Raw genomic sequence first — 13,078 nt, 5'->3', positions numbered from 1 at the left:
GAGAGGAGAGGAGAGGAGAGGAGGAATTAATAATGTGGAGGCCACACCTGCTGCTGCTGCTGCTGCTCTGAACCTGCACTACTGCACCACGCGCGTCGTGGGAGGCGCCGCCTCCATCCTGGCCGTCCACCTCCCTGAATCGACGGCGGTTAGGTTAGGGGTGATGGGTGGGCCCCACGGTGGAGGGAGAATGAGAATGACGAGAATGGCATGCAGATGTGGTGGCCTTCCGACTGTCCTACGCCTTCTGCGCCTTCCCGTTCAGGAAAGGAGAGGAGAGCTTTTGACTGCTCTGCTCTGTGCAGGCCTGCCAAATCTGCCATGGATGGATGGATGGATGGATGCTTTTTGTTTGGTTTTGCACGGATCCGGCGTTGCCGTGTTGCACAGGATGCTTTGCTTCCTCCTCCTCCTGCATCCTGAATGAGCATGAACGTGCAGATCAAGTCGAGAAATTCGAGCCAAACATGGCAGTGAGAATTGAAATGGTTCACGTTTTCGTTTTTCAGATATGCGAACATGAATATGAATACTAGTATCCGGTCGTGTATCTCAGAGTTCTCTACTAATAAAAAAAAAATAGAACCCCTTCATTCCAGTTCTTTCTCAACCACTGTATTTCTCTCATGTAAAAAAGCCACATGTCTTAGTTAAGAAAAAACCTCCTACCCAAAAAAAACCGGTGTTTCCACGTAAAAATTGACACATTGCATATTGAAAAGAAAAAAAAAATCAAATCCTGTCAAGCCATATTGAAAAGAAAAATCGCTTAATTTGTAACATATGGACGCACACATAGATCGAATATGAACCAATTATTCGTTTACGAATAATTTTGAAAAGCATGAAAACCTCTCTAGTTGTGGTCCCAAAACATTGGATAGATGTAACTAACTCTTTTATCATAAAAAGAAATATTCTCATTAGTTTTAGCAACCATATTACTAGGACATAGGCACATGCAAAGAGCCACAAATATAGGCACTTTAACACATTTGGTTTATCAGCTTGCGGACATATAACATGTTAAGTAACAGATGAACAGTTCAAGCAGTAAACGACATGCACTCTTTCTTGGCAAGGACTATGTGATTAATTTGGTCCAAGATTTCAGAAATTTTATATAGGCATATGATGTAAAAGCAGATACTATAAAAAAATCTACGATGGAAAAAAGAAAAAAATCAACTTAAATCTTAAGTTTTAAAATACAAAATTTGATGCATGTATATATAAACGTAAGTGAAACGAGTGGAAGGGCCTGTAACCTAGTAGTTACAAGAGCCTCAGTAGCACCTGAGGTCCTGGGTTCGACTCTCCATAGGAGTGGATTTTCCAGGATTTGACGGCGTTATGCTTTCAGTAGTAGGCGACGTACCTGTCGACAGCGAGGTACCTGTGGTGACTTCATCAATCTCTCCAGGATTTGCCGACCCAGTCTTCAAAAATACTCTATGGCGCTGATATATTTGAAGGCCTAGAAACGCCCATGGCCTAATGAAGTGACTTCTAATCAGGGGATTGTGTTTTTATTCTTTCTGCTTCATTTCTCTCTCTCTAGCTTCCGGGAAATTGCTCGTTTTCTTCTTTCTCTATTTTCGCTTGCTGCAGGAGAGGTGCTCATTTTTTTCTTTTATTTTCGCTTCTTGTAAAAGGAAAACGTGGGCCCACCAACGCAACACCAAGGCAAAAGGAGCTGTGCACTCTGAGTGTGTATCAGGCAGGCTGAGTCCATGGGCAGCAAGGATGGCTGCCATCGTGTCTGTTTAACACAAAAACGGAAGGTAAGTACACATCAGTGACGGACCGGCTGACACGCAAACCAGGCGCACCTCATTTTCGGGAAAAAAAAAAAAAGCATCGTTATCGGCAGAAGGCATCTCCCATCGTCTCTTTCCCTGGCACCGACTACTCATGTGTGTGTGCGCTAAGGTGAAGTGGATAAATATTACTCCCTCCGTCTAAAAAAAGGCAAACCATGGGTTTCTGTGTCTAATTTTGACTGTCCGTTTTATATGAATTTTTTTTATAATTCGTATTTTTATTGTTGCTAGATAATAAAACATGATTAATATTTTATGCGTGACTTGTCTTATTTAATTTTTTTCATAATTTTTTCAAATAAGACGGACGGTCAAACGTTGGGCACGGAAATTAGGGTTTGTCTTTTTTTTAGGATGGAGGGAGTAGGCATCTAGTTTGATTCGGTAAAATTTGCTGCATGATATAAAACATCATGGTCTTTGCTACGTGACATTATCTAAAGAACGTATGTTAGTTCGTGGATACCATAAAAACATGGTAATTAGTTGTTGTATACTCAACGTATTATTTTATTATATTTGATGGAAACAAAAAGAGAAAATTCATAAGAAACAAGTTTGCCCTTGTGGACTCCTCCTTGCCCCCGCCACCACCAGTAGTGGCACCGCCCCCTCTCCTCCCGCTAACAACCACTCCCACTACCTTTTCCTCATCACCCCAGCGGCCACCGCTATAGTCCTCCTGCTCGTTATACTCCTGCTGCTTGTCGCGCTCCACCGGTCTACCTCACCGCCTTTCCCCAACGTGTCACTCGTCGTTGTGAGATTCCTCGATTGGCCTAGACGGTTCGCCAGCACCCGTGTGGAGGCGGCCGCTCTGATCGACACCGAGAACCTCACCGCGCATCTCATGTAGATCTTGGCAATAACCATCATGTCCTGCGAGGGAAGTAAGGCAGAGGCCCATGATAGCTCCACCGCCGATGCCTATTGTCGGAAGAAGACCAGGAGAAGGGAGAAGAAGATGAGGGCAAAACAAACATTTTACATAGTTTTTCTCTTATTAATTGGGTGGATATTGTATTTTTATGCGCTCGGTGTCCTATGGCAAATTACCACGCTTTTGAAGTGTCATTAGGAAAAAATCACATTCTTACGACGTCTACCAGCAAAGATAATAAGTTTTTAAGTGTTATGTAGCAAATTTTGCATTTTGATTCAACAATATGTAGTTTACATGTTTCTACTATATATATGGTTTGCAATATATATTTTGCCAGATTATGAACTTATGTGAGACGTGTGTGGTACAGTAGTGTAATTATTGATGTACCACACTATTAATGTGGTAATTAGCTAATGAACATCGTGCCTATTATTTTACTGTATTTGTGCTAACAACGTGTGAGAGGGCCTATTTTTTGACATAGGGTGACCAAGTTGGCCCTAAGCGTACCACAAATTTTGACAATTTGACCCTTTAAAAAAAACTATTTTTACAAATGAACCGCCGCCAAACTTATTTTAAAAATAACATTTTTTTTTCAGCGCCAAATCATCTGGCGCTGAACTTGACACCTTAGCGCCACGTCTACTGGCGCTGAATGCCGTGCCATCGCGGATGGGAGGCTAAGTCAGCGTGCCAACGCACATTCAGCGCCACACTATTTGGCGCTGAGGTGTCTAGATTCAGCGCCACATGATTTGGCGCTGAACAAAAGGGTTATTTTTGAAATAAGTTTTGGCGGCGGTTCATTTATAAAAATAGTTTTTTCAAAGGGTCAAATTGTAAAAATTGTGTAAGCGTATCCGGCTCAAATTGAGATGGTCTGGCTCAAACATGTCTGTCGAGGAGTGATCCTCTCTAGCGGGAGATCGTGAGATCCCTCTTTTTGAGTTCGGCCGGGGAAAAGGGTTCGTCTCTCGAGATCATGTATCCACCCTCAGGGTTTCTAGATCGCGTATGGGCACCAAGATTATACAGGTTCGGGCCGCTATAGAGCGTAATATCCTACTCCTGTGTGTGGGATTTATGATTGAGTGTTACAAGGGTTCCCCAACTCTGGAGAGTGCTCTTGGTCTGCTCCCTCTAAAGCTCAGGCCTGCTGGGAGTCGTCCCCCTTTTTCAGTGGGCAAGGTCCTCCTTTTATAGTTCAAGGGGATACCACATGCGCCGCTCCTACCTACTCTTTTACGGGAGAGGGACTCACTTTACCTTGACCGGACCACGATCCGTGCCTTCGCCCGGAAGCTAAGTGGCAGTCCGTCCTTTAGTGGGACCCGGCGCCGCCCCCCGCTTGCCACGGGGGACAGCCCTATCATTTCCTCTTAAATGAGTGAAGACTTGTCGCGGTCCTCCTCGCGTGGAGGGAACCCCAGATGACGCCCCAATGGGACGGGACATACCTACCTCCACTCCGCCGGATACAGAGGCGACGTGGGGGCACGGCCGCCCGTCCAATCGGACGTGGCCGGCAACAGGCCGGTCACAGACTGGTCACACCCGATTGACGTGGGTCAGTCAGGCGGCACCGCGCGTCCGCCCTTACTGCATTAAACGCGGTGAGGGACAATTGGAGCGCCGCGCATTGATGGCCGTTCAGCCTGGGTCTCCTCCCCGCTTGCTCCCCCCGCCACATGGCAGTTCGGCGAGGGCCTCGGGGCAAGGCAGCGCGAGGGCCCGAGGGGCATGACGTGGCACCCCGAGGCCCCCCGGCCGCCTCTGTGACTCGCGAGGTGCGGGGGTAGGGCCAGGCTGTAGAGCCACGCGGCTGGATGTGAAGGTAACTTCCCCTCACTTTGCATACCCCCGGGTCCATATCTCCGACAATGTCCTAAGCCAAACCAATCTCGACAACTGACGCTGGCCAGGCAAATCTAGCCTTCTACCCCATTGCAAGTACATCAAGAAAAGAACTCAACTCAACAAAATCAACAAACCATGCATCCCAATCGAATCAAAACAAAGAAAAATCGAGCCTACCCTTTGGACACCCATTTTAGATTCAACAGCTTCGTAACAGATTCCACGCCCTGCTCTGACAACAGTGTAGCCATTGCTGCAAGCCAATTCCACTCCTAGCACGAGATCACCCTTGCATCCCTATTCCTAGTGGGTCAGGGATGATGAAGCGGGTCATGGTGGCAGTGTCAAAATAGAGCATATATATGGTTGGGGTGGCGACATAGGGCTCTAAAGGGTTGACTGATCCAGTTAGCCTAAAAATACAATAGGGGTAACTTGATCGCGCCATGTCAAAAAGTGGGCCCTCTCATGTGTCATCAGCCCGAACACACTGAAATAATGGGAGTGGTGTCCACTAGGTAATTATCACATTTAGAGAGTGTAACTTTACTTTTTACGGTGTACTATAGTTAAAACCATGAACTTATGTAGTAATTTGTCTTGTTTTTTTTTAAAAAATGGTTGACAGGATTATGCACATGCTATTTACAGAATTTCGAAAATTAGAAGAAACAATAGAATGCCCACAATTTGCTGGTAAGCGTTGTTAATTTGGTTGGACCCATATGATGCTGTCCCGTATAGACTCCTATTGACTTTGTACAAGTGTACAACTAACCTTTTATTATGTACAAATAACCATACGCGTCTAGATCAGTGTCAGCTTGCTAGCCTAAGGTCAGTTATACATTTTGGTGATACGGATCGAAATTTGCTTTGCTATAAAAGTAGGGATAATTGCTTATTTGACCCTATCTCGAAACATAACTATCAATTTGACCCTATTTTTCTAGGTTTGTTTATTTGATCCTTTTTCAAAAATAAAGATCAGAGTTGACCTTATTCCGTGAAGTCCAACTAACGGTGTTAACTTACGGGCAAGATGTCCTTTTTGCCCTTGCTCATTTGACTATGTTTATATCAAAGTTTTTTAATTTGAATCTTTTTAAAACATTTATAACAAATTTGACATAGCTTTGATAGATTTGAGAGCTCCAACAGCAAATTCATATCCTACAAACCACTAATATTCATGTCCCTACAACAGCTCCAACAAACCACGAATTCATATCATAGAAATCATGGAGTGAGGAGGGAGGGAGAGGGGCGGCACACATGAGCAGCAACCACCGCTGTGCCACTGCCACTGCTCCCACCACGACCAACATCGCTCCTCCTTCCTCTGCATGACAACAGCGCCCCTCTGCCGTCTGCGCAGCCACCACCGCTCCTTCCTCTCTCTCTGCCGGCGCCGTCCCTCCCTCCCTCCTCACTCCGTGTGCTTGCGTCATCGCTGTTGTCCATGCAGCAACCGCCGCCGCGCGCCGCTACTTCCTCTCTCTCCGCGTCGGCGCCGCCCCTCCCTCCCTCATCACTCTGCGCGCTTGCGCCGCCGCCACTGTCCGCGCAGTAGCCACCGCTACTCCTCCACACATCACCGTGCGTCGGTGCCACCCCTCTGTTGATGCAAAAAAAAACCCAAGTCCAGTCTATGATTAACCAAATTTAGTCGTTAACACCCTCCCTCCCGCCTCAATCCGCACGCCTGCACCACCATCGCCGGACGCGCAGTAGCCACCGCCGCTCCTTCCTCTCTCTCTCCGTGTCGGTGCCACCTCTCCCTCCTCCTCGCTCTGCATGCCTGCACCGCCGCTGCCGTCCGCGCAACAACCTCTGACGCTGCCCCTCCTCGCATAGTCGCCGCCGCTTCTCCTTCCTCTGCGCTACTGAGTTGTGTTAGGATATTGTTACGTATAATCAAGGGTATTTTGGTTAGTTCGCGATAGCAAATTTATTTTCTTTATTTCCCTAACCGAAACCCTAACGCACCAGTGAAAACAGGTTTAGACGGTGGCTTCAATTTTGAAAAACTGGGTCAAATAAGCAAACCTTAAAAAAAAGGTGAAATTGGTAGTTGTGCTTCAAAACATGGTCAAACAAAGCAATTGCCCCATAAAAGTAACATGCTTTACCATTACAACGTCTATTTCCCTATGCATTTGGGTATCCTGGTCTATATATCCAAATGAACCCATCGTTAAATGAAAGAGGCATAATAACATAAGAAAAAAATAAAATAATTTACAGCCAATAATGCGCTTGCTTGACATCTCACTGAAACCATACAGTCCATACTTCATCCTTGTGCATCTGTCAATTAACATCATCATCAGAGCTACCGTACGAGCTTACAAAATCTTGGGCCGGGCCAATATCAAATTAACTCTTCTCCCATTCGGGAAAGCAAAAATGTCCAACTCAACTCCTTCAAAATATTTGCATATCTAACCGTAAAACCGGGTATATCGACCCCATCCTACTATTAAACCATGTAAAATGACTCACTGGCTGTTTGGAGAGTGGTTTTCGCTATGTGGCGTCCACGTGGTAGCTCAATCATCACATGAATTAAAAATAAATGTGGGTCGAACATTTAAATGATATGGAAAAGAAACAAGTACTCATTTGACCCTATTCACCAGGCTCTACCAATCTGATCTCACCTTTTCAACTATACTTATTTGATCCCATTTTTAAAAATTGAAGATTAAGGCTAACCTTATTTTGTGAAGGAAGATAACCATGCTAGCTAAGCGGCAAATTGTTCTTTTTGCCCTTGCTCATTTGGTCTTCTTATATAAAAGCCCTTTTTTTTTATAAATTACACCCATAGTACAACAACTTAGCGGGTGGGTGCGATATAGTGCAAGAACTCGAGAATTAAACGTTCGAGTGCAATAATTTGACAAATAGGTGTGTTTTAATACAAGAACTTAATAATTTAATATTTTGATACATAAACTTAGCTAAGCATATGCTAGGTGAGTTTTTCTCGTGATATCAATATGCCATTAAATAGCAATCCTATGGATATTACCTTATAATATTGAATTTAATCTTTAAGAATTATACTGCACATCTAATTACCTTTAAGAATTTTGTTTTCTTCACCAACCCAAATCTCAACCAAAATATATTAATTTCTACCTCCAGTTTAATTGACTTTTAGTTATTAGTTATTAGGATAATATAAATATGCTTATATACAAATCCACGCTAGTATGTTGTCAAAATAAGTACTTAAAAATAAAATATGTATAAAAAAGTGCTCTAAATAATTAAGTTGCCGCATAACTTCTTAACTTATTGTATCAAAATCATACATATCTTGCAAGTTGTTGCATTTATGCGATCACTTATAAAGTTCTTGAACTAAATTGCACCTATCTGCCAAGTTGTTCCACTAGAACGCTCATTTCTCAAGTTCTTGCATCAAATTGCACCCACCTGCCAAGTTGATGCATCGTGGGTGCAATTTACTCTAAGATCTTTTTGACATATTTATAATAAATTTAACATAGGTATTCAAACCGTGCAAAAATGACTCACTCAATTGTTTTGAGGATGGTTTGTGCTAGCGTGGCGTCCAGATGGTAGCTCTGTCATCACATGAACTAAAAATAGATGTGGGGCCTACATGTAAGTGATTAAAAAATAGATAATTGCTCATTTTACCCTATTCTGAAGGCTAACTACCCATGTATAATCTCACTTTTTCAACTTTACTTGTTTGACCCCATTTTTCAAGTTTGAAGATCAAGGTTGACCCTATACCATGAAGACAAGATAACTGTGCTAGCTATGGGGCAAATTGTTATTTTTTCCTCGCTCATTTGACCATGTTATATAAAAAGCCTTTTGTTTATTCAGACCTTTTTGACATATTTATACTAAATTTGGCATAGCTTTCACAGATTTGAGACAAGTGAAGTACACAAAGGTTTGAGATCATTAGGACACAATGATATAAGTGGAGTACTTGGACTTTGCAGGTGGACACTATTATGAAATTAGGATGGACCCTTTATTTTGTGGGTGAGCATTGCAACGGACCCAAAAATTCATCAACTTGTGCTTCGATGTCCTACTTGAAAAGTGGGGGTCAAATGAGCAAAATTGAAAAACTAGAGTTAAATTGCTTCGGTACAGGGTGACATGAGCAATTGTCCCTAAGGAAAAAATAAAAAATTATGGGCCCACATGTTAGAACCGACTCTTCTTCTCCTCTATCTTTCATCTTTCTTTCACAGAAACAAGCACAAGATTCCAGAAAAATAGTGCAGACTTGCTTGTCGCCATCTCCCCACAAGGAGGCCAAGTGGCGGCAATGGCGGAGGAAGCTGAGGAGGCCACCATCGTCACCTGGGTTATGAATGGCATGGGGTGGAGCAGCGTGCAGGCTGAACTTTTTCTGCATGTCGGTGTTGTCATCGGGGAAGAAGGTTGTCGAGCCGAGAAGGAAGTCAACAGGGTTGCGGCGCGAAGCTGCCGGTGGCCGCGGAGTATGACATCATGGAGGAGATGGGCCGTGGAGCTGGATGTTGGGCGCTGCTGTTGCTCTCTCTCCTCCGCCGAGCACTCACCTTGCTGAGCAGACCGCCACCGCTCTCACCTCCAGTGACAAGAGACGACAAAGAAAAGAGGCTAGTCCTCCCCACCGTCATCATCTTCCACCTCCCCACAGGGGATCCCATCCTCCTCGTGGCTCCCCAGGGATCGTTGACCGCCACCGCCTCTCTTCCCTCAGGCACGCTGGTGAGCTTTGACCTCGTGTAGGTCAAGGAGGGGCATGTTGTGGTGGAGGTAAGTGAGCGCCATGGGGAGATATGATAGGATGGTGTGGGCCGGGAGTGCCATGGCTAGGGTGAGACTGGTGACGCCTGTGCCGGACCTAAGCTCCTTGCCACCATCCTCTCTGCCTCCCCCGGCTGATTTTCCTCACGTGGGGCCATCGCCTCTCTTGTCTATGAGGAAGTAGCTGCCGCCTTTAGCTCTTTTTTTTGTCGGGCACTGCCTTGGTCCCACCAGTTGTCACCGTCGGCCCGACCACTGCGAGAAAGGAGAGGTGGACAAAATGCCACATTAACAAAAACATCTGCCAATACTGCTAAGACTTTGTACTGATTTTAATAGTTGGAGGGGTTGATATACCCGATTTTAGGGTTGAGGGATACAAATCAGATCTAACCTTTATGTGAGGGAGTTAAATTGGACCTTTTTCTTTTCTAGAGTATCCTACTCGGCCCGGCCTGGTCCGAACTCCAAAGCAAACCAGCCTCCATCCCTCACGTCATCCCTCCGCGCGCCTGGTCATCGTCGTCTTCCGAAGGATGCTAAGCATCGGACGTTCGATATTTTGCAAATATCCGATGTCTGCTAGTTATGGAGGTCTTACTTTATGCATGCACCTACACCTGCCTCTATACATGTCAGTGTGGGTCTATTATTCTCTCTTTAGCAGAGTATAGCAAGTACCTCCCACTCATGTACATGCATACCATATTTTTTTTCCAATCTTCAAAAGGATTTTTCTCCTAAAATATTTATCCGATCAATAATCTGATTATGCTATTGTGTTTGTTGCAATTAAATCTTCACAACAAGATCTAACATCATTATATTTTGATAAAATTATATATGTTTTTTCATCACTTGGATAAATGTTTCAGCCCACTTTATAAGATGTTTCATAGGGGTGCAACATTATAAAATTACTAACTGCAACACCCATAATCAATGCATGAAACATTGAGTCGTAATGAGTGAAACATCATAAAAAACATATGTGGTATACAATATGTAAATAATTAATTCTATTGAAACATTTTTTATCACATATAAAACACCAAGATGTAATTATTGAACCATGATAAAATACTTATTGAAACATCTAAATAATATGATGTACAACATTTGCAAACGAAGTACAGAAACATCATACAATACTTACTGAAACATCTTAATAACGCCATATGCAGCATAAAATTTAAAAAAATCATCGTAATTTAATCATATGAGATGTTGTTGCAAAGATTTAATTGTAACTAATAAAACGGTGTAATTGGATTTTAGATTCACTACTGGAGAATCGCTTTTTAGTCCCAGTTGGGAACCCCCCTATAGTCCCGGTTTTCCAACCGGGACTACGAATCAGGGACTAAAGATATTCATTTTAGTCCCGGTTGAAATAACCGGGACTAAAATAGATTTTTAGTCCCGGTTTATAATACCAACCGGGACTAAAGTTACCAACCGGTACAAAAGTTATTTTTTTTCTACCGCAAATATCTCCAAATCAAATAAAATAATAAATCACTGATTTTGTTCACACATCCCAAATCATTCACAGCAACAAACCAATATCTCAACATCCCAAATCATCCACAACAACAAATCACAGATTATTCATACATCATTCTCAAATCACAGATAAAATCAGCAAACAATTATTCACATTATTCACACAACGAGAAGGAAAAAAGAAAAAGAAATCCATGAATCCTTCCGCTGCGCGGTCTTCCGCGCCGGGCCGCCGTCGCTCAGCCACCGCCTGGCCGCCGTCGCCCTGCCACCGCCTGGTCGAAACCTCCCCAGCCCGCCATCGCCTGGCCGCCGCCGCCGCCGCCCGGCACGGCCCGGCCCCGGCCGCCGCCGCGGCCCCTCCCTGGCACGGCCCCAGCCGCCGCCACCACCCGGCATGGCCCGGCCCCGGCCGCCGCCGTGGCCGCCCCCGCCCAGCATAGGCTCGGCCGCCGTCGTCTCTCCCCGTCACGGGCCCGGCCACCGCCGGCCGCTTCTCTTGCAGATCTGAGGAAGAGAAGAGAGGAAGGGGAGAGGAAGAGATGAGAGGGAAAGAAGAAGAGATGAGGAAGAGAAGGGAGAGATAAAGAGTGGAGGGGAGGAAGAGATAAGAGGGTGACGAGGACTCAGATCGATGCGCGCGCATGGAGAAATGATGGAAGAGAGAGAGCGAGATGTGGGAAAATGTGGGAAACTGATTTGTAGTCCCGGTTGGTATAAACAACCGGGACTAAAGATCTGATCTTTACTCCTGGTTGTTTATACCAACCGGGATTAAAAATATTAGGAGACCTGCCACGTCGTGCCAAAAAAGATCATCTTTAGTCCCGGTTGGTGTTAGATCATTGCACTTTTGAACCGGGACTAAAAATGCTTTTTAGTCTCGGGTTTTTAAGCAACCGGGACTATTGTTGTTTTTGGGCAACCGATCAAAGATGGTTCTCCAGTAGTGATTGGACAAGTATTTTTGGAAAAAAAAAGGCTACATCTTGCTTAAAAAGTTAAATGCATATGCATATGCAATTCAAAAGGCAAAGAAGAGAGAGAATATGAGTGGGATTGGCTGAGAGCGTCCGAAAGTATTTTCCTCGTCTTCCTCGATCCACGCTTCTCGCAAGATCCGATCGACTCGATCGACAATCTCAGCTGCTGTTCGTTCGTGCGTGCGTGCAACCGGATGTGAGATCGATCTCCCGTGCGCTGTGAGACGCGCGTGCGGAGATCGATGAGGAAGGAGGAGCTGGACTACGTGCTGATCCCGCTGGGGATGGCGCTCATGGTGGGGTACCACGCATGGCTGCTCCTCCGCATCCGCCGCCGTCCGGCGACCACCGTCATCGGCGTCAACGCCATCAACCGCCGCATCTGGGTCCGCCACATCATGGAGGTTCGTCCGTACACTTGATCTGGTTTTGGTGGCGAGCGAGATGAGAATGAGATCGCCGGAGTGACGGGGTTCGGGTGGATGCAGGAGGCGTCGGGGAAGCACGCGGTGCTGGCGGTGCAGACGATCCGGAACAACATCATGGCGTCGACGCTGCTGGCGTCCACGGCCATCACGCTCAGCTCCCTCATCGCCATCCTCATGTCCTCCGCCGGCGGCGGCGGCGGCGATGGGCTCCTCCCGGGCGCGCCGCTGGTGGTGGGCGCCGCGGGCGAGACGGCGCTGTCGGTGAAATTCTTCGCCATCCTGGTGTGCTTCCTGGTGGCGTTCCTCCTGAACGTGCAGTCCATCCGGTACTACAGCCACACCAGCACCCTCGTGAACGTGCCGGTGCGCCTGATCCAGCGCCGCCGCCGCCCGGGCCTCGCCGTCGACTACGTCACCGCGACGCTCAACCGCGGCAGCTACTTCTGGTCGCTCGGCGCGCGCGCCTTCTACTTCTCCTGCCCAGTCTTCCTCTGGCTCTTCGGGCCCATCCCCATGTTCGCCGCCTGCGCCGCCATGGTCTGCGCGCTCTACTTCCTCGACGTTTGCGACGACTGGGAGGAGGAACACCACGACCACGACGAGCAGGATGGAAGCGGGAGTGATGAGAGATCAGGACAAGCGAAGGTCTGAGCCTATGTGTGTTAGGATGCTATGTAGATAATTTTTTTTTTAAAAAAAAAGTACTTCCTCCGTTTCAGGTAATAAGACATTAAGTCAAAAGTCAAACTACTTTTAAGTTTGACTAATTTTTTAGAAAAAAATAGTAGTATTTTTAAC

At 45.8% G+C, this 13,078-nt stretch overlaps 1 protein-coding gene across 1 annotated transcript; it reads left to right on the top strand.

Moving 5' to 3' along the window:
* The first annotated feature begins 11,875 nt into the window (after positions 1–11,875).
* Positions 11,876–13,078, top strand: LOC127764170 (uncharacterized). The gene is made up of 2 exons (XM_052289006.1): positions 11,876–12,256; positions 12,341–13,078. The coding sequence occupies exons 1-2, from the start codon at positions 12,095–12,097 to the stop codon at positions 12,929–12,931; spliced, it is 753 nt and encodes a 250-aa protein (XP_052144966.1). The 5' UTR covers positions 11,876–12,094; the 3' UTR covers positions 12,932–13,078.

This window comes from Oryza glaberrima, chromosome 2 (genome assembly GCF_000147395.1).
Source record: "Oryza glaberrima chromosome 2, OglaRS2, whole genome shotgun sequence".
Taxonomy (NCBI): domain Eukaryota; kingdom Viridiplantae; phylum Streptophyta; class Magnoliopsida; order Poales; family Poaceae; genus Oryza; species Oryza glaberrima.
This window is presented reverse-complemented; position numbering and strand designations above follow the sequence as displayed.

Bases quoted from the DNA above. Each gene is read 5' to 3' on its own strand.
- LOC127764170 (XM_052289006.1), top strand. From the start codon at position 12,095: ATGAGGAAGGAGGAGCTGGACTACGTGCTGATCCCGCTGGGGATGGCG. The intron at 12,257-12,340 runs GTTCGTCCGTAC...GGGTGGATGCAG, and splicing joins GGGTCCGCCACATCATGGAG to GAGGCGTCGGGGAAGCACGC.